General features: G+C 50.6%; 1 protein-coding gene across 5 annotated transcripts; it reads right to left on the bottom strand.

Annotated features, from left to right (window-relative positions):
- Positions 1-845: 845 nt before the first annotated feature.
- On the bottom strand, positions 846-20,790 carry TMEM184A (transmembrane protein 184A). Of its 5 annotated transcripts, none has more exons than XM_067550865.1 (9): positions 20,181-20,790; positions 10,456-10,710; positions 8,827-8,992; positions 7,536-7,626; positions 7,366-7,441; positions 6,176-6,267; positions 5,038-5,207; positions 4,691-4,888; positions 846-3,624 (listed from the first exon to the last, which is right to left on the bottom strand). In XM_067550865.1, exons 2-9 carry the CDS (start codon positions 10,708-10,710, stop codon positions 3,374-3,376), a joined length of 1,299 nt encoding a protein of 432 aa, XP_067406966.1. In that variant the 5' UTR covers positions 20,181-20,790; the 3' UTR covers positions 846-3,373. The 5 variants fall into 5 exon arrangements, with proteins under 5 accessions (XP_067406966.1, XP_067406968.1, XP_067406967.1 ...); XM_067550867.1 differs by lacking the exon at positions 20,181-20,790 and adding an exon at positions 19,949-20,061; XM_067550866.1 differs by lacking the exon at positions 20,181-20,790 and adding an exon at positions 18,793-18,871.
- Between the last annotated feature and the right edge of the window lie 640 nt (positions 20,791-21,430).

Genomic DNA, 21,430 nt, shown 5'->3' with positions numbered 1-21,430 from the left:
AATAGCCATACATGGCTGATGATACCTAGCCCTGGTGTATAAAGCACGAGTGGAGTAAGCTGTGGTCCATCCCTTCTTTTGGAAGAGACAGGAAGGCACCCCAAAAGTTAGGAGGAAACCAGTCTCTCAGCTCACTGGCAGCAGCAAGGTGCCCTCCTCGAAGGATCCACCTAGCTGGAAGCTGCCCTAGCACTCTTCCAATTACCGAGACAGACTTACACAGGAGGCAAGCCTTTGGTTCATCTCTAGATTCATTTAGTGATAAGTGAGGGGGGTATTTTTTTAGCATAAGAGTCTGGGACTCCACTGCTGGCAGAGGCATCCTTCGGTTTAAGACATTTCCTGTGTTTTGGTTCTCCAGGCACACTCATCACTCTTTAAACAGCATGGAGTAGCATAGGCATCTTATAAAAGATCTCATTCCCCTGAAAGAGCAGCAGCGTGCCCAGACTGACCGCACCCAGTGTAAGTATTGGGTCATACCTGCTCTTCCATGGTACAGCAGCTACCTCATAGTCAGCCTTACACCCAGGGCTGCTGGCCCACTCTTGACTTTGGGGGGACAGCTGATTGATTTTGAGAACAAGAGCTGGCCTACATCTAATAAAGGAGGGCTTGACCAATGTAGACAGTTGTCAGTGGCAGCAGTGGGACTTGCCCCTGCTGCCCATAGAGATGACTGTACTGGAGTTCATACTCCATTCAGTGATGTAAGTTACATCTAGTACTATATTCTCAGGCAAGTCTTTTAAGGTGTGCTGTAGCTACCTTTGCTATCTGTCCTCACCCCAATAGCTGAAGCAACCTCTGTCCCAGCAATGGCAGGAGTATGCCCTAGGCAACTAGGAGAAGGAAGACCAACATGTTCAGCTAGAGTGACTTCTTTGCTCATGTTGCTTTGATGTCTGTGTTGTAAACCTGAACATCTTTGGTATCTGCCCAGGATACCTAGTTATACCTGGCAGCTGCTCTCTTGTCCCTGAGAGACCTAGACAGGCACCAGAATCCCCCCACCTATTCCAAGACTAGATTGGCTGCATGTATGAATCCTGCATATGGATCTAGTTATACCTCAAAACAGGCAACCTGCAGGAAGCTGCTTCTCCTAGTGGCCAGGCAGGAGCAGTGCTAAAGATCATCAGAGGGACTGCAACACTGACTCTGTTACCTGCTGCTCTTAGAGTATTGCTATCACAGTCTTTCAGTAAGATTGGGAAGCTTCTCCCATGAAGTCTATTTACTACTATTCTCATACTGCTGTAAAACATGAGTCAGCCCACGTTGAGTATAGCCTTGAGGTGGGCATAACCTCTCTGAGAACTCCAGAGCAAAAGAAAGGCAGTAGAAGGCATGCAGAGGATGCATGATATTCTTCCAGCCTGAAAGAAGTGGTGTGAAAACCAAGGAGATAGGAGGAGTCCCCACCAACATCAAGGTATCATGGTACATTGTCTGTGCAGGCATTTCTGATGCCCCAGTTGCCATAGTATCGAGCGGCCAATGTGATGCTTCTGAATTTATAAGTATCTGTGTTAGATGGCAGAGAGCTGCTGAATCACATCATCTACCTTCATGGCTGGATAGGTAACAATGCTTTGCCAAATAAAACACTCATTGGAGCAGTAATAGAAACATCAATTTACTAGAAAAAAGCCCAAAACACACCTTATAAATAGTAAAATGCAGGATTGTTGGTTACAATTCCCACTTGTCAGACTCAAGGGATCAGAGAGCTGGGCAAACTGCTAGATTTTTTCAGAGTCCACTTCTAACCAGAACCATAAGAGTTAACTGTACATGTATTACATAGCAGCAACTATGAGGCACTATAGGCTCCTTTTAAGACACACTGAAACTGCCTTACCCCTCCCCATGAACTAAGAAAGTGATGCAAATGCATTTCCAGTAGGCATTCTTGTAGGGGAAAGCGGAGGGAGGGAGGGGGTGTTAAATCAGCAGAAATCAATACGGTTCTCTTCAAAGATCTACAATACACTTCTGGGGGGGATGCTATAGGAAGTTTCACAGAATGAGGTGCACTATCGGGTGCTGTTCAACAAAGGGGAACTAAGCCAGGTGATCCCATAGTATGGCATTTGTCTCTCTCAAATGTCATCATGCAGGTCAACAGCAAAAGGACACAGCCTTATTCATGTTTCACTCCCCAGTGATCTTAGAACAGAACCACTGTGCCATTTTAGGTTCCCCCCTCTGTTCACATAGGGGATATGCACATGTGACCCTAGCAACAGATCGGTATGTGATCAGGGTAGCCCCAGCAGGGCAGATCTATGCCAGGGTTTACACACATACTTCCCACATAGGCACTTGGGTTTGTGGTTTTTAATTTTTTTAAATTCTGGTTCTCTCCAGTCTAGATGAAGCCAAGTCCTATGCATTCAAATAAAGTTGTTTCCTAAACTTAAGGAAGGCATCGTAGTAACAAAGTTTTCAGGAGTTTCCAGTAAATGAATTCCTAATCCTGCTAGTCACAGTCATGACAGTTCAATTCCCTGAAAAGCAATTTGATAAGTTAATTGGAATCCATTTCAATTTTTGATCCACTCTGAGGTGAATCAGTCCTTTTAAGACACAAAGAGGTTTCTCCTCCCACAAGTAGTACAGGCAGAAGCCGTTTAATTTCATTTTAACCCTTCCTTGGAGATTATTAAATTTTAGGCACCTAGGTACTAGAAAATAGCTCATTAATTCTCTCTCCCCCGTAAATATTTTCTGTAAGATTCCTGAGACTTTTTTTTTTAAAGTTTTAACCAAAATAAATGTTGGTAATTTTTAAAAGGTCAGAGCAGGAGCTGTACTATGGTTTTCCTCCCACTCTGCTCCCCAGAGGATTGAGAGCTGGTCATCTTTTTACTTCGCGCAGAGTCATGATGTGCAGAGCAGTTCTCTTCCCCTTTTTCCCCTTGTTCATAGGCAAGAGGCGGTGGGAGACCAGCTAGTCCATCTTGCAGCACTGGTAGAACTGGTAGGAGTGCTGGTTGCTACCTGTCACCCCATTCCCACAGCACAGATACTGCTGCTAGATGGGCATCAGGACACTGGCAGTGGAGCAGCTTGGTGGACAGGAACCCCTGAGTGACAAAGGGCTGGGGCCTAGACACAGTAATGGGAATAAAGAACCACCAATCCCCATCAGAAGCCAAGCACAATTCAACATCCCACCCCTCTCTGGTTCTTGCTTCTTTCTTTCCAAGGCAAGAACTGGTCTTTGCTTCTCTGGCCCAGCTATGCTGCTCTCTTGGTTTCAGTCACATTGCTTACTCTGGGCTCTGAGACGGCTGCAAAGTTGAAGGAGACTAACAGACAATGAATTTTCAAACATCTCCCATGCCACTGTCCTCTCAGTTCTCGCCTATAGTTCGTCGTCTGAGAGCATCAGCACTTTTTTCTCAATGTTTTTGCTTCTTTTGCTATTTTGCCCATTAGCTTTGGGGGGCATGTGCCCATTCTGCCCAGGCTCTTTCGTCTCCGCCTCCTGCATGGACTGCTGGGTGTACTGCTGGTATGTGGGGGAGAAGTTGTGGATGGCATCCTGGACAATGTCCTGTGGGCTAATGGTCTCCTTCAGCCCACTAGAGATGCTCTGCATTGGGGCCAGGTTTGCTGAAAGCAGAGAGAATTGTTATGAGTGATCCACTTTTAAATGGAAGCGAGTCCCTAAACAAAGGCAATGGGAGGGCAGGCAGGACAGGACATAGATGTCCTGAGCCTAGCATGTAATAAAACCCCTAGCCAACAGGAAACAAGTCCCCAAGTGCAGCAATCAAAGCTCACTGGACACATTTGACTTTTGAGTGGTTACTTTTTGACATGCCCTTGTAATTTGTTTAGCTGGGTGCGGGATGGTTGGCCACTTTGACATCACATGCAAAGCATTCTCACTACAGTGGTTAACTGCAGGATTGGGGGGGGGGGGTGACATCCTCCTCTTGGTCACAGTAGAGTTTGAGATGGGCAAGTGGGTAACAGTTTGGTTCCAGAGCAAGAAAAAGGGTTAAATCCATGGGCATCTCAATCCAGCCACAGATGAATCTGTTAGATGGATAGCTAGAAACTTGAATCCACCCCTGCTCTATACTCCAATCCCAGCAAAAAAAATAAAAGCTTGGTGCTTTTCTTCAAGCCACGAGCAAGTACAGCTATGAAGGAAGGAACACCTTTTCCAAGAAAAGGATAAAACTCATCTCCTAGCACGCTGCCCACACCAAGCCAACTGCTCAGACTCAGAAGCCCAGAGATCACAGGCATGGCAATAGCCAGTTAAAGAAGAGGCTACACTGAGCAGAGTAAAACTTTCTCCAGGTTTCCCTAGGCAGATGGGAGGCCATCCCTGCTGGGATGCACCTACCATGCACACGCACATAACCTGCATGCACATACCATGTCACCATTTAGGTTAAGGTTTTTGTTTCTTTCACTGCCATGCCCGGGGGAGAGGCACAAGGGGCCAAACTAACCCCTTTCCCCAACTCCTGAGCGCGCTCTTCCCAGCCATTTAGCAGCTGGCTGAAGGCATCATGGGAAAAAGAACCTAAAGGGAGGATTTAACAGAAGAGACACAAGTGACCTCTAAAGTTCTGTGCTGTTCGACTGACAACAGGATACCCCTCATCCCTTATGTGCCAGGGGACCCTGGGATGGAGAGAGGATGGCTTCAGAGGGCGGTTACCTGTTGAGTTTTCCTTCTTCTCTCTGTATACCTGGCAGGTAAAGGCATAGCGCAGAGCAATGGCAGCGAATAGCATCTCAATGCAGATTATGAAGTTCTGGTAGCCGGCAGCTACTGTCCCAGCTCCCACCTCCTTCCCATCAATGATCTGGACCTCAGGAATCACCCCACACTTCTCCAGGATGGCCAGCAGCATCCCTGTACAGAAATGCAGAAAGGGGGGCAATTCTGGCTTAGTGCATCCAGTGGGTTGCACTGCTCTCACGGGTCCTTCTGTCGCCTCCCAACTCAGGTGCTGGGCAAGAAGATGGTCCGTCATTCCGAAAACCCCGAGCCCTAGGACCCACCTTGCCAGAAGGAGAGGAAGATGATGGCCTTGATGGTGAGGAACTTGAGGACCGGCTCGAAGGGACGTAGGAGCTCCACGGTGGCAAAGTAGAAGAGGAAGAGGGCGTAGAGGGCCACGCTGACAGAGAAGTTGTAGATGATGGTGATGTAGAGGTACCCACTGTGAATGCTGAAGAGAGGGAATTACCAGCCTGAGTCCAACCAGAGACCATGCTGGTTGGTTGCCAGGAACCTAAACGGAGCAGGTTGCAGCCACTCTTCATCTGCAACAGGGAGGCTACATGGAGCCTACAGAGACCCAGATGCTGGGATTTGTTCTCTCCAGCTGCAGCATCTCCTCCACACTTAAGATAAAGGCAGTTGCAGCCCTATTGTAAGGGGCTGCGTTTGGCTGGGTGACAAGTACCATACAGAAACACAGAGGAAATTGCTACCATGGTGGCTCACTAGACTAAGGGCCCCTTGGTAGTAGGATGGGAGGTTAGAGATCCAGAAAGATCTTGGTCCAAAGATTAAAGTGCACAGCTAGAACAAACAGTGCGTAGAAACCAGCCACAATCTAGCCATGGAGTTAGAGGAAGGGAGGGAGATGTCCAAGTTCAAGTATCTGGATTAACAGAATTTTAAAAAATTAAATTAAAATTAAAAAAAAAAAAGTCTTGATTCAGAGACCTCTCCCCCTACTACAGATCTGTGGAAGGCATGCAATGCCCTCCACACCCCCCATGGCCCTGGCTGCAGCCCTGGGACTTAGAACAGTTATTCAGACCATTTCAGATTCACACACAGCGCACCTCTCTCCATTGAAGGCTGGTCTGGGCCCTTGGGAGTTAAGAGTAGCATAGATTGCAACCCCCTTGAACATTCGCTGTGCTCGGAAGAGCACAATGGAAGGGTTGGGGAGGATCCCTGTAGAGCACGGTGTTGACTCAGCAGCCCTGAGGAAGAGCGCTTCATTTCCCCATATGGTTTTCCTGTCCCCACCATTCCCAGAGCGGCTCCCTTTGGAGAAGAGGGCCCTGGGGTTTGGGGAGGGGAATGCCTCTGCCTGTTCTTAGAAGAGAGGCGTGATGCAGCCATCTCAGCCTGGGGCGGTGGGGGGGAAGATGGGCTAACCCATCGTTGTAGCCTTCTCACTTGAAGTCACCATCATGATATTTCCCGAAAGCCTGCAGGACAATGGTGATGACCGCCATGAGGGGCTTCACGATGCAGAACTGCAGCGTCGCCTGCAGCAAGAGAGGAAAAGGCACCGCGCTATTGCAAATGCTGGGGGGGGGAGAGACAGAGAGATTCCATCACACTCCCATGGGCTGTAATAAGCAAGCCACATTCCCACTCCCCCTAGCCTCCAGAGAAAGGAACAGCGTGAGAGCCAGCTCCCTCCACCACTGGGGTGGAGGGCAGGGAGCTATGGCATCCTGGGAGAAAAAAAAAAAAAAAAAAAAGATTCCTCCCTCTCTTCCCATCTGGAGCAGGCACTTATGCGACTGGCAATGGTGGCCAGCGATATGGTGTGAAATAGGCCAGCACGAGGCAAGTGGCATATCTGCAACCACGGAGCACCTTAATGGTGGGATCCTTCCCCCCCAGTCTCCAACCTTCCCTGGCATCCCAGTCAAGCGCTTCAACCCATCATCTCCCCCACCTTCCAGGTCTCTCTGCTGCCTTCCTGCACCAAGAAATCCAATCTTGTCAGCTAAAGCCTGCCCCTGGTTCACCCCCACCTCCAGCACCAACCCTCCAGGTGCTATGCAGCTTTGGCAAGTCCGTCTGAGGCTGTATGTGCTGTATTTTGCACAGGGCCCCTAGCCCCGATGCTAAATGTTCTTAAGGGGCTACCCCCTGGGCTCCTTTGTGAGAGGTGCAGTAAGGAAGCAGAGCTCTAGCCCTGTCGGATTGGCATGAAAAGCAGCAAACCCATTTAGGAGACATAACTGAAGTTATCCTCCCTGCCGCCCAGGACAGCACCCTCACAGAGACGTGCCAGAACTTACCCAAGGCACCTAAAGGAGACTGGGAGGACTAAAACAGGATCTAGGCACCACAGTGGGAGGGGACCTCGACTCAGCAATGAGTCAAGAGGCAGAGCACATGACACCAAGCACAGCTGATTGCTGCTGGCTAAGCGCCTGCTGGGCTGGATGTTCAGCCTCACTTCGGAGGAAGATGAAGAACTCAGGAGCAGGAAGGAAGCATGGACACCTCCAAAAGGCAGCAGGAAGGAACAGCCTGTCCAGAAAGACCTTTGCAATTTGATGGACCAGGCCTCTCAGTCAGCCTTAATCTGTGCAACATGAGCTAAAGAGTCCAGGCCAGAGACCAACCTGTTTGCAGAATCTGAGGAACCCAATGGAATAGGACATTCCCTGCAGGCAGCAGGTCCCATAAAGGCAGCTGGAGCTGGAATCAGAATACAATGAGAAGTGGTGAGCGTCAGGCCTAGGGGGAAAGCCAGTGAAGGGGGCCAAAGAACTTGACAGGGACTCGGACTTACGCAATGTGCTTCCCCCGGATCTCAGACATGATGGTGCTCTCCCCTCCCAGGTACTCAAAGCAGAGGCTCAGAAAACTGTAGATTACAAATGCTGTCAAAACAAAGATGGGCACATGAGCAGTGGATTGATGGGACAAGGGAGGTACTGGTAGAAGGGCTCTATATATACACACACATACTATACATTAGTATTATTAGCTGCTTTCTGGTACATAACAATGCCCTGCCTTCTGGGGAGGAGTCAGGGAGGGTTTGTTCTGACGATGTAACAATCGCAATGGGAGAGCTGTGTGGGTGGAACTTCCCAAACAGGTCTGACCTGTAATTAGCTCATTTCCGCCACAGCTTGATCATCTAGTTGAAGTAAGTTTTATGAACAAACCCAGTTTATTATTTTTCCCCAATTCACCTTCCAACTCTTACTCCAAACGATATAAAATGCAATAGGGTCAACCAATCAACGACAAACTCCAGTGAGTTTATGGCTCAAAATGACCCAGCATTAGCTACTTTTTGGCTGGGTCCATCAGTTTCTAAACAATTCAGATCTTCTCTTTAAAAAATTGCATTTCTGCCACAAGGGGTTGCATAAAAAAAACCCCTCTTCCCAATACAATGCGGACAGACAGTGCTGTGTTCCTGACCCTGCAGACAAAGCATAGTTCTGAGAGGTGTGAACGGTCCTCGTTCGTGAACCTTTTCCCTCCCCATCCTGACTTTCACTGGGCTCCCTCCACTTGGGATTGTATTTTATTTAGATTCACGCAAATGCTAAAAAGACTGTGGCTATTCATACACGCCGGGTGCTGCTGTATTCAAGTTACGGCATCACACACAAAACCCAGAAGTATGATTTAGCACAACCAACTCAGAGTGAGCCAGGCAACTTAAAAACTCAAAGCCCCTCCACTAGCAGGGCCAGCCAGCTAACAAGCATATGCATTGGTTCTGGGGATCTCCGGAAGTGCAGATGAGAAAGACCATAGTAGCTCATCTAATCAGCCAGTCTGGGACTGCGCAGCATAGCCCTGTTAAAACCAGTCACTGACCAGTGGTGTATGCAGGGGGTGAGGGTGCCCCACCTGAGCCAGCGCCAGGCTGGAGCACGAGAGGCAGGTGCCACGTGGCGAGTAAGTGGGGGAGAGCAGCGGGAGGACAGTGCACTGCTGCAATGAGCCACAGAAAGTCCCCCAAGCAGGAGGAGGTAAGCGGCGTGTCCCCCCACAGGTACAGACCCCCCGCCCCATCACAGGTTCCTCCGGCACCAAAGATCCCTCCCTGCATTGCTCACCTTCGTAGCAGTCACGCACAGAGTTGAAGTACACATAATACTGGTGACTTCCAATGAGGAGGAGGCTGAGCCAGGAGTCGAAGGCGTAGATGGGCACGATGAAGAGGATGCGGATGATGTAACGCTGCTCATTAGGCATGGTGTAGTTCCTCAGGTGCATGTAGATCTGGGGAAAGAGAGAGCATCTAGGCAACATAGCGACACTAAGACCATAAGGGATACCTGCCAAAGAGAAGCCTAGAAGCAGACCTGGCAACAGACCGCCGCTTTGCGCGGGCAGAAAGAAGCAGCCCCAGGAGGATTTCCAGTCTTCATCTCCCTCCTGCCCACTTCTCACTGTAGATCAGTTCCGGGGAGCCAGATCCCCCGACACCTGAATCAAAATCCAACCCAATACTCTGCCAGATTCCACCCATCACCACATGGTCCTTGCAAGCTGCAGGAAGCACACCACACATGCTGCCAAGACACTGTGCCAAGGAAATCAGAGACTGTAGCATTCCTGCAGGGAGCAAGTGTAAGCATGGGAGGATTAATCCCATTGGCTAGAGCCAGAAAATCTCCACAAAGTACTGCCCACCACCTCAGTCCTACCACCAAGCACCCTGCTAGTCCGGTCCCAGGTCTTTGCCAATGCATTTCAGTCCAGACCTGTCACATCTCCTACTAGTTCTGCTTGGGACTCTAAGCAACAATTGCCCAGAGTGCAAGAACTTTGCTGTTACGAGGAAAGGTGGGGCTGGAAACCCCCCCACAACCAAATGAGTGGGCTGAGATCAAACAACTCATTTCATTTGTGACTCAAACCAATTTTAAAATGTGGGTCTACCGGGTAAAAAGTCAGCATATCTACCCCACTGCACCACCTGCCCCAAGAATTAACTGCCACGTGAATACTAACATTGGGCCACATTCTGCTTTCAGCCACATCAGTGTAAATCTGGAGTAATTCTACTGATTTCAGTGAAGTTACTCCAGATTAACACCAGCATACCTAAAATTGGGCTCTGGGGACAAACGTTTCAGTTAAACCCAGAGGACATGTCCCGAGACAACAGGTCTGACGTGTTGTTAGATGGGGAAATGGGGACATTAGCCAGGAAATTCAGACTCCCCCGAAAGGAGATTGGAGGACACTCCCTTAACTCAGAACTGCCGGCCCTCTAGAAGCTGTTCCAGCGCCCCTCTGGGGCGAGCGCTTCCAATAAACACCATGAAGAAAGGCGAGCAGGCAGCTGCTCAGGGGAGCTGAAGGGCAAAGTCTGCTCTACCAAGCTATTGGCAGCAGGTGTGCGAAGGCTGGACACATCCCTCCCTGTAACATGCTGGTCTGCAACTGGCAGAGGCATCTGCCGTAGCTACTCTCAATATCTGCCCCCGTGCCCTGGAAGGCCAGAGCCAGGAGACTGAGATGCTGCCTGTGGTTGAGGGACAAGGAGCTAGTTACAGACTATTTCAAGCATGGAGGTATTTGATAGTCTTCATCCTGAGATTCAGTTGAGGCCCTGGGCAGCGCTCAGCAGCTCCCCTTGCCCCACCTCCCCCACCCACGTGTGTGCACAAACACAAGTCGCAGCGCACGTACAGATCCAGGGGAACACCCCTCTCTCTGGAGAGCCCGGCTCTTACCTGGTGGAAGGTGAGGATCAGCGCCGACCACACAAAGATCCCAGAGATCACCTGTGCTGCCGTAGTGGTCAGGAAAATTTGCTGGCCATCTTGGGAGTCATTCTGGATGGCCCTCAGCTGGGAGCTGTCTTCAGAGGAGAGAAGGCTGGAGTCTGTCAGAGGGAAGACGGCCTGCAGCGTGCTGCCAACCATGCTGGTCACTTCCACACCGCCCTCGGTGGGAGAGGACATGCTGGTGTGCGTGGTATTATTCATCTGGCAGAGAGGAGAGAGCAAAGGTGAACACAGCAAGGGAGGCGGTGAGAGAACAGAGCAGCAGAGAGAGGGGAGGCAATGAGCAAAGATAAAGCAAGGAGGAGGAATTCCAGGAGTCAGTATGAGCTGAGCTCGGAGAGGCAGGGAAGAGGAAAACGGCAGGGGAAGCGCAAAGGGAAATCCTCAGCAGATGGGGCAGATGAATAGATGCATTTATCCCCGACATCCTTTGTCAGAGCAAGGCCTCAGGATTTAGCTGTAGGAGCAGCCATGGGCAGACGGGCTTGGTTATCATTAAAACCTTTTCCCTGGAGCCTTCTCATCGAAGCAAGGAGGTACTGGAGTGCACACGGAGCTCTGGGAGCCTCTTTCCTAGGCCGTGCCCACAGGAAGGATTAAATATTGCCCACAAGGCTGTTCCTTGGGTATTTCCAGCCAGACTCTCATGGGCAGCGCAGGGCTCTTACAAGAAAACTGGTTCCCATCAGACTGCCAGGCCCATCGTACAGGCCCACCTGGCCCAGAGAAGCAGCGGCTTTTGGGTTCTTACCCAACATAGAGGGTCACCCACCATCATTTAAGAGTCTCTTAAAAACCAACCAATCACTACCGCATCTGCTTCTCCTCTCCTATGTGGAGGATGCCCACAATACTCCCAGGAGCTCAGCAGAACCACCTTCAGGAGTAAAGGAGTCAGCTTGGTTTCCTGTCTCTCCATCGCTTCTTCACTCACACACTTTCTTGTCTTTCCTCCCGCTCTTGCCCTGGCTACCCTGGCAGGGGCTTGTTACACATTAGTGAAGGAAAGAGGTCTCCTTGCACCTGTGCTCTGGGGAATTCATCTCTGACCTGCTGCTCAGGTTCCCTTGTGGTTCATTTCCCTTGCCAGTTAGGATCAGCGATTTAAGGGAGGAAGCAGCCACTTGTCTCTCCCCCTAAAAAGTAAAACCTCAAACCCTTCCCCCCTCAGACACAGAAATGGTGCCTTGATTTATTGACAAGGTTCTGAGTGCCCACGCAGAAATTCCCCGTGACATCCTGTGCACACACCACCATGTCATCGGGTGTTCAGATTGCACTAGCAGCATGAAGGACTTGTGGCTGTCTGAAATTTTGGCTCCAGTTCTCCTGGGTGGTCTGGCGCCAGGAGCTAACACTGGTGCTACCCTAGAAGCCAGAAGCCTGGCACTGCTCATGGATCCCAGGGCCACAAGCCAAGCAAGAATAAAAGCTGAAACCATTTCATGGTAGGATGTGAGAACAGGAATCTCTGGAAAACTACCCACCATTTCGTGCAAAATTTAGAGGGCACAGAAGATCGGGGAGCCTACAGGAGCTCTCTGTCCAATCTCTGTCCATCTTCGATGGTTTCAAGACAGCAACCTCAGGGCCAGGAGAGACATATTGAAACTCAGGGAAAGCAAAGTGCTCTCTGCTCTCCTTCTATTATGGTTCTAAGACACAAAGGGCACCTTGATTATGCCTTTGGCTGCAATGCCAGCTGCGTCTATGCATCCGAGATCAGAACTGGAATCCAAGTCTCACTTTTAAACACTTAAAATAGCTATTGTACCTAGCTGCATGGCCAGTGTACAATGCACTGTCTAGTGTCCTCCAGTCCAGAGGCAGCTGCATTTCAATGGTGTTGTACCTCATAGCTCATCAAGCACTTTGGGATCCAGGTAAAAATGCTATTTTGCCAACCATGGAGCATAGCAGAAATCTCTCAAGACTAGAGTCCTGCAGCCCAGGTGGGTCCTAATCTCCCTTTGGGAAAACCCCACTACCCCAAATCATCACAACAGAGCTAATGCAGTGTCTGGGAGGGTTCCCCTTCCCAAGCCAGATCTCATAAAGGCAAAAAACAAAATATTTCCAGAGAAAAGGACAGTCAACATGTGTCTGGACACAGAGACCTCATAATACACGTCTATTTAAAGGGTGGCCTCATATCCAAAGGCCTCAAGATAGACTGAAAATGGAAGCTTTTCATTTCTTCAGCTAAACTGCTTGTGTAGCACCCTGTATTCCAGGAATCCAAATAGTTTAACAACACTTAGATTTCATTTTTAAAAGTCTTTAACAAGTTCCTCCATGATTTTTCCATTTTACCTATTAACTAATTACATCTCCCTGAAGTTTCAACTCAGAAGTTTTGTTTGCCCAAACAACCACGGGCTAGTGGGAGGAAAGATCGATGTTAGAGGTTAATCCCTGCTATTAATAACTATTTAAATAACGATAAAAGCAAGAATTCTCCACGCAACCATCTTTTCCACCCCCCACACAATTCCTACCTTGCAGGAGAAGAAATTCAGATGGTGTCAAGTCAACAGCCACATGCACCAGTAACTAAAAATATCACACCACACCCCCCCTTCCTGTCTCCTCCCCTCCCCCCCGCTCTGACAGGGAAAGGGCGGGAAGAATTCACATGTAAATCAAGATGTCCAAACTTCATGTTGCTATTCACATTGGCAAGGGCTCAGCGTTCACCCCCAGAACATCTGTAACTAGGAGGGGGAAAGAAGAGAAAGAAACGGACAGGTGGAGTGAAGGAGAAGATCAAGTTACCGAGAAGTCACCTGACTGCCAGCTTTCTCCTGATAACAAATGCACAGCTCATTTCTAGTCCCCAGGGAGCAGGATTCAAGGGAAAGCAGTGAGCTGCGGGGGGGAAGGGGGAGCTGTCCTTTGGACAGAGTGATACACCAGAGACCCTGCCGTATAAACATTAACAGAATGGCAGAGATAGCGTGGGACTCATGGAAACGGGGAGGAGGGAATAATGATTTTTGTTTGGTTTTTAATAGCTATGCCCTTCTTTATTTGCTTTGTGACCAGCCCTGGAACAGCCTGGTACAGTAGCTGTGTGATAGCGCTTGGACAGCTGCTGGCAGCCCGGCTGGATCCAGCCCCTCCGGCTTCCTCTTTGAAGGGGTGAAGCGGTTTTATGAAGCTATCGAGACACAGACAATATTCCACAGCAGGGAGGAAAAGCCTTAGCGCCCAGTCTGCGAAGCACTGGTATGTCTAGTAGGTTATGGCGATACAGAGAAGCAGGAGGGCCAGGTTACTATCTAGACCAGTTTCTTCTGTCCGCAGTGTGTCAGAGGAGGAGACGCACTGTAGATATCTTGACCCAAGAGAATCGCCCATTAAGGATGTGCCAGGGGAAGGACAACGCAATAATGATTTATGAACTGAATTCTTGTAGTACTTAGGAGCCCCGCTCAAGGGCCAGGACCCCAGCGTGCTAAGTGCTGTAGAAACACAGAGCAAGAATAGCTGTCGCCACAGATTCTCTCCCCTGAGCAGCTCAGGAACAGCTCCCACCCCTTTGTGTAGACATGTGTCTGAAGCAGGAAAGCCACGTGCAATGCAGAGCCATTTCCCAAAGCAGTGCCTGATGGGAAGCTGCATGGACAGCCTGGGTCCCACTAAGCATGGTGCTAAGAGCTTTCCCAGGCACTTAAGGATGCTAAAAGCAGTCTTGAGGCCCAGAGAGTTCCTGCTTCACCAGGGATATATTGTGCTGTTGCGTTTCCACCTGGTCTATAGCGTTTTGGCTTTAGTCACTGAGTCACGCTTAGATGGAAAATCCCTCTGCTCTCCGAAACTGAACAGTATGCCACCCTTAAGGCCAACTGACCTTATGCACTTTGACCCAGATCCTGAAGGTATTTAGACCCCTAACTTCCATTGAAATCAATGGAAGGACAGAGCCTAAATACTTTTGAGAATCTGGGCCTCCATTTTCGCGCCTGCTCTCCAAAATACTAACTTGCTTGGATTCTGCTTTTTACTGATCCAGAGCTAACTGAAGTCAGTGGGAATCTTCCCACTGGCTCTGAATCAAGGCCAAAGATCTTTCAGGATAATTGTCTGGGGAGGAGTCTATTACAGGGCACCCATATAGGGCCATACAAATGAAGAGAGTTCTACAATTCAACTCAAGAGCGCTCAGACACACCTTCTATCACTGCTCGTCAGATTCCTAGAGAGAGAGCGAGGAGAACTTCTGAAGCATCTTATTAAAAGCCACGATGACTCACTCTGATAACATGATTAATCAAGAAAAACGCATCTCACCAACATGCGGGGCAGGACTAGCACCATGGGTGGCCTGAAGAGAAGACAAAACCTAATGAGGGTTTCTAAGAAAATAGCCAGGGAAGAAAAATGTTGCTGCCAGGCCCCTACACAACACCACATGCTCTCCTCCACCCCCTAGTAAACCAAGAACATTTGAGAGGCAAAGCTGTAGGTATGAGTTCAATTCACACATGCACAAAAAAAAAGAGATTAGCTCTGATTGAAGTGAGCCAAACTCCAGAGATGGTTCTACTCTGAAAAGCGACACTCTAAATGGCATAGAGATCTCAATCAAATCAGATCATTTTATAACAGGAGAGATTTTTTGTTTGTTTGTTTGTTTTTAAAAAAACAGCCAGTACCACAAACTCATCCAAAGACCAGGCTGTCCAGCGGAGTTATTTCCTGCTCATGCATCACCTCCTTTAACAAACAAACATTCTGCAGATCACTTCCTGCACTCACACACGTTTGCAGCCTCTACCACCCAGTTAGTCTTTATTTATTACAGGTGCACAGGTGAAGCATGGCTGCAAAAGAGTAACGAATTGGGCCTGTATTATAGCATTATGGGCAAGGAGAGGTGAGAAGGAACGAACCCAGCCTGCCAGCTATCAAAGTGAGCTGGGTAAGACTGTCAGATCCTGGGTTCAGTGGACTGGCAGTGACTGGGGGAGGCGAAGGAGGCACTTTTGACTTGTAACTGAGAAAAAATTATTTGGAATCATCGACATTGGCAACAAACATGGGACAGCCCCTCCTGCCTGCTATTTTAACAGACGCTTAGAGCAGAATCGCACTTTAAGAGGATACAGCATTTGCTCCGGCCCCCAGGAGCAGTAAAATAACTGAGGCCTACATGGGTAAACGCAGCAGCCTCTCAGCCCTTCAGAGATGGTTTAGGTTATAAGTAAAATGTATTTGGTCTCATCCCACTACCCAGAAGCCAGCTGCACACATCCCACAGCTGCAATGCTGTTTGGACACAATTAGCAGCCTCTGCTCCTCAGGACTGAAATAGCCAGTGCAAGTGCAAATCTACCCTGGGGGCTTGCATTGAAGCAACTAACTTGGTGCCTCACTATCCATTGCTTGATTCAGGGCAAATCTCCAAAGCAGACAGGCTTCTAGTCCCAACTTCACCACCATCTACCTCCATTGTGCTGGGACCTTTTCGTCAGCCACTCGCTAATTTTTCTTTCCTGAACTGAAGGCTGGTCCCGGCCATTGGGACAAACGTGGGGCACAGGCTGAAATGGCAATGTGCTGTTTAGTGCTCCCACCCCAGAGCCACCGGCTGCAGAGCATGAGTTGCTCACCTGGCTGAGCTCTGTGGAGATAGTCATATGTGCCCCAGAGGCTGTGGCATCAGGCCAACTCTGCCTTCTATTCAGCCCCCACTGGAGCCTACCATTGATTCCTCCCCCTCTTTAACAGGAAACGTTTCTCTACCACACCACAAAACATTCATCACTTCTGGGCCCTTTCCCTATTCTCTCCTTACTCCATGTCTCCCTAAATTGTATTGAACTGAACCCCTCTGGCTAGCCTGCTTTACCAGTTAGGGTCTGACTCCTCCCTGCTCCACAACTTGTACCGCCTCCAGGCCCTGCAGACTCCTTTATAGTGTAGGTAGCCTGGCGTGGAGCGCGCTGGCGCACACCTTGCTCCGCCACCTCTGAAGGCTCTGATATGACCGGCAGTCCTTTTATCTCCACATGAGGGGTCTTCCGCCAGACCTCTCTGAGCTGCCGGTCTTCTACCAGGATCTCCTCTGGACTTGGAGGCTGGTCTCGGCAACCGGGTCTGTGGTGGCCCAGGGGTGGATCTCCTCACAGAGCCCCTGCTATACAAGCCCCATCTCGGTGTGCGGGTGGCAGGGTCCATCCCAGTGAGCCAGAGGCTGGTCCTGACAGGCGTCACCAAGATCAGACACCTCCTGGACTACGACTGGGGGGGATTGGGTGGATCCCTAAGTGCTGGGTTGGCGCTTGGGGCTCTCCACCCTTCAAATTCCCTGGCACATACTCCAGGAGGTGAGGGCAGCCTTACCACCCACTGCTCGGACCTACATCAACCAGGTCCTGTGAGAGGGCACTCCCCACCCACCCCTCACCCCGAGCCCTCTGGATCTTTTCATCAGGTCCCTCCCCCACGAGTCCCCCGGCCACCCCATGCGCACACTCCAAGCCTGCTGCAGGATCTGCAGCAGGTGCGCTTCCAAACCACGCCACGGGCACACCTGTACACGCTCATGCTCCACACACTCCATTTCCTCACCCTCATGTCCCACCCTGATACCAAGTGGCAGGACCTTTTACCCCAGCGAGGGTGAGGAACCCCAGTGGACCAGTCTGTATTCCACCTTGGTTCCATGGCACACCAGGATATTAGCAGGCGACTCCTTCATGGAGCCACGAGCATGGGCATGTACCTGATGCGGTTCTCCCCCCATCCCGAAGCCTGGTCCTTTTGCGGCATGAGGGAGATCCTGGAACATGTATATCTGGAGTGCGCCAGGCTGCAGCCTCTATTCCGGCTCCTCCAGAACCTCCTCCTGAGGGTCTGGCTGCACTTATTCCCACGCCTTCTGATCTATGCACACCCCGTCCGCAGCCCCACAAAGACGCAGGGCCTCCTCATCAACCTCCTCCTTGCCTTGGCCAAGGCGGCCATCTACAACACCAGGGAGAGGATGCTGGCTGAGGAGGTGGCTCTGTGACTGTGGGGCCCATTTCCGTTCCTCCATCCGATCCCATATCCAGGCAGAGTTCCTCTGGGCCACGTCCGCTGACTCCTTAGCGACTTTTGAGGAGCAGCGGGCGCTGCCCAGGGTTCTCTGCTCAGTGTCCCCTTCAGGATCCCTCCATTTAGCCCTCTGACTTTCACACCCGTTCCTGTTCTCGCATTTGTTGTCCCCCGACATTAGTTGTGTCCTGGCCCCATAGTTCCTCCCCTTAGGCTGGGGGAGGGGCTTTTAGCCATGGGCAGGCAAATAGACCACATCTTGTACCACACAGCCAGAAGCCCAATCAATTGGCTTTGTAGGGGGGGTCTTGGCTGAGCCAAGCCTGTTTCTAGCAGCTGCACACTGACACATCAGCAGCTCTCTGGCTTTGATCTTAGCCAGCTGATGAAAAGTGCTGTTATCAATAGGTTTTATTAGCTTTCCTCGCCCAGGCTGAAAAGGAGTAAGAGCTACAATCAGGAATAGCCATGATTACACTAGCCACCAATCCTGCGGAGATTACTGCTATGGTGGGACTTAATTAACAGTTTATAACAACACTCATTAAAAACAAAAACCTCTGCATGGTGCTGAGTGAGAATTCCCAGCTCTGGAATGTAATTAGATACCAGCTGTGTTGGGTAACTGGTCATTTCCAAGCAACTAATGACCCATTTGCTTCCAAAACAGAACACAGAACAGTGGGAGAGTTTGAGAAGAGGAGAATTAATACAGCAACTAAGAAACTCAAACCCCTGACTAGACCATATTAAAGCCCACCTCTAATAGAGGCCAGAGCTTAGACACGTCAAGCTACTGTGGTGCTGAATCCCAAATTCCTTCAATTTAAGACCACCACTTTATGGAGAGCAGGAGATCATGACGCTGCATACCTGCAATGTTCAATCACAGCTAATATCACACAGCAGCTAAATTGTGCCAGAACAGACCAATGCAAAATACAGATACCTTCATTTACAGGGGTCACCCAAGGACAGGACTTTCTCTTAATCCTAACTAGGAGGGTCTCCTTGAAGTGTAGTCTAGTATCTTGAACACGTGATTGTGAGCCAGGGTTTGTGGGTTCATGCCCAGCTCTGCTTCTAGTTCATATGGCCTTGATCATGACCCTTAGATCATCCACAAAGTGGTTAGAATACAGGTTTCACCTACCTCCCCAAGCTGCTGTGTGGCAAAGTGAGGGTTTGAGATGCTTGAAAAGAAAGTGGACACATTATTGAAAACTACCCCATAGATACCTTCAGGATCTCATGAGCCAGTGCAACTCAGTTTCAGCTTTGAAATGTCAGTCTCTTCCACATGGTAACTTGAAATGAAATCTATATGGAATGCAGCACATTAAGGCAGGATATTACTCATTCTTATGTGCACCTTAATTGTACCCTTCCTAGCTGGGAAGGGTAACAGAACTTCCATCACAAAGAATCAAACAACTGAGCTGTTCCTCACGCAAGCAGGGACTTTTTACAAAGCATACTACCACTGGAGGGAGGAAAACGGGTCCTACTTCCCACAGAATAAAGCAGACGGACACTTTCCAGTGATGAGAACAAAAAAATGTCCTTCACCTGCCTCAATCTTGCTACAGTGCAGTCACGTGATCTAGAAGGAAGTGTCCTCTCACCTACTACCAGACAAACTCGAATAAAGACGTGTGAGGCACTAGATGTGCCCCACCTCAAGCCGATGTTTGCTACAGGATTAGGACGAGCTTTCCCAAAGCGCGTCATCTCAGCCACAGGGCTCCTCATCTAAAAGCAGGCCAGCTCCGGGGACTCAGTGCATCGTGGAGCTGGGTGGGGACTGCAGGTCAGGCTAAGGGACCCTGGCAGAGCTGGGTGAGGGGCCCTGCAATGGAGTTGGGGGGGGGGGAGGTTGCTGCAGGTCAGAACCAAGGCAGGGCCTCTGGCAGAGCTGTGGGAGGACCCAGCACCGGACGTGGGGCAGGTCAGGACCCAGGAGCATTGGCAGAGAGCGCTGCAGGTCCGGACAGAGGGTCTCTGCTTGCAGACTACCTGCCCATGCATCCCCCAGGGAGTTCGTTTCCGGCCCTAGCGGCAGCCAGCTCAGGCCAGGCTGCTCAGAGACCGCTATAGACCCCGGGGGGCCTCCCGGGGTATGGCCCAACCACCTTTTGGGGTGCTGGGCCCCAGCTCACCCTGCCCCTCACTCAGCGTGGGGCTCAGGGGCCAGGCTGCTGGAGGAGGAGGGGGGTCCGGAGCGGGGGGGAGGACGGTAAAGTGTGGGGGGAAGGAATCGGTCTCTCCCCCCTTTCAATGGCGTCCCTCCTCCGTAGGCGCTAGATCCGGGAGGGGGAAAGGGACTCGCCGCGCCAGCTGCTGCTCCCGCCCCAGGGCGCCAGCCCAGCCGAGCCGAGCCGCTGCCCCCACTTACCCCGCCCGAGCCCGGCGCCCGCCCAGCGCCTTGCTCCCGGACCTGCTGCTCTTCGGCCTCGCCCTGCGGGGTCCCTTGGCACCTGCCTCCCCATCCCACTGAGCACTTCCCTCTCCGGCACCGCCACCTGCCCGCCCCGGAGACTCCTCCTCCCCCCGGCTGCGCTCACCGCCCCCTCTCCGGGACAGCCCTCTGCCCTCCCGGCTGCTGTTTGAAGAGTTGCACAACTTACCCGCCGGTCCCACGCTTCCCTGTCGTGGGACGTGGCTGCCCCCCAAGAAGCACCCGGGCAAGATGCTGAACTCAGACTCCCTGCCCAGCCCCGCGCTTCCGACACCCCCCAGCCCCGGGCTGCACCGTCAGTTCCCAGGCTCGCCGCCCGTCTTTTGCAACAGGTGGGGATCTTGGAGCAGCTCAGCGCACGATCACTGCAGCGGCTCCTCGGGTTTACACACGGAAGTGCCCCTGGCCTAGGGGGCAGCGGCTCGACACACGGTTCGCTCCGCAGACGTGGCAAGGCGGCTGGGAAACGTTGTAATTAGCTCGGGGTGGGGAGCAGCCCAGTTCTCGGCCCTCGCAGGGAATGCGAAGACAATTCGTAACAAGCGGGTAGCTTGTCTTGCAGAAAGGGCTAGGTCCGGAGCTCTGATTATTAGGGCTCACTCCTCCCTTTGAGTCACAGCTGTGCAAAAAGCCCCGATGGACGCTAAGGAAACGGAGTGTCTCACACCGATCACCTGTCTCTAACTCAAAACACGTAGGGAGGCAGTAAAATATCAGCCTCGCTGACCCCCAGCTTTAAGGACCAGCCAGTTGGATTTCAGCTTCCGTGTCTGCCTGCAGCTGTGGTGACAAAAGGCATCTTACACCATTTCACTGTTGAGCTGGTTGGCCCTTGCGAGGTGTAGGTCATTAGAACTGTTTGTCTCCAGGGTACAGTGGTAATATTCTGTATTGGCATGGGGGGGATTCAGCTTCAATTTGCATGAGGTCTTATTTCCTGAGCAGATAGGAGCTGTCAGTCCAGTAAAGACATCATGTTCAGCACCGGGAATTGGGAAGTGATTTGTGTTTTTCAATGGAAATTCCTAAGTCGATAGAGAAATAATATTGACAGACTTCAGCAGGTCTTCCAGTTCTTCTTGGCCAGAAGAACTATAGCAGGGGAATGAAGGTGGGAATGTAAAATGGGGGAGTCAGGAGACCCTTAGGAGTCTGACACAGATGCAAACCACCTGACTCTGGAGAGCAGAATTCTGAAAAATGCAATTAATTGAATTTCCTTTAAGGGGCCCGACAAGCCTGAAGCTTTTGAACCTAACTTTTTAAATGATACTTTCTGATACACAATCCTTTCAATAGTATGTCCTGATATTTGAAAAAAAAAAAATCTTTAAAATGTATATAGTTTTTCCTATTCCTCTAGTGATGTTTATAAGGGTCCTTTCTGCGAGGAAGAAACCGACTAGAGTCCCTATCCTC

This window comes from Emydura macquarii, unplaced genomic scaffold, assembly GCF_026122565.2.
Source record: "Emydura macquarii macquarii isolate MOO-44397 ecotype Brisbane River unplaced genomic scaffold, CSIRO-AGI_Emac_v2 contig_1348, whole genome shotgun sequence".
NCBI classification, from domain to species: domain Eukaryota; kingdom Metazoa; phylum Chordata; order Testudines; family Chelidae; genus Emydura; species Emydura macquarii.
The sequence above is the reverse complement of the archived record's forward strand: the minus strand, read 5'-3'. Positions and strand labels throughout refer to the sequence as shown.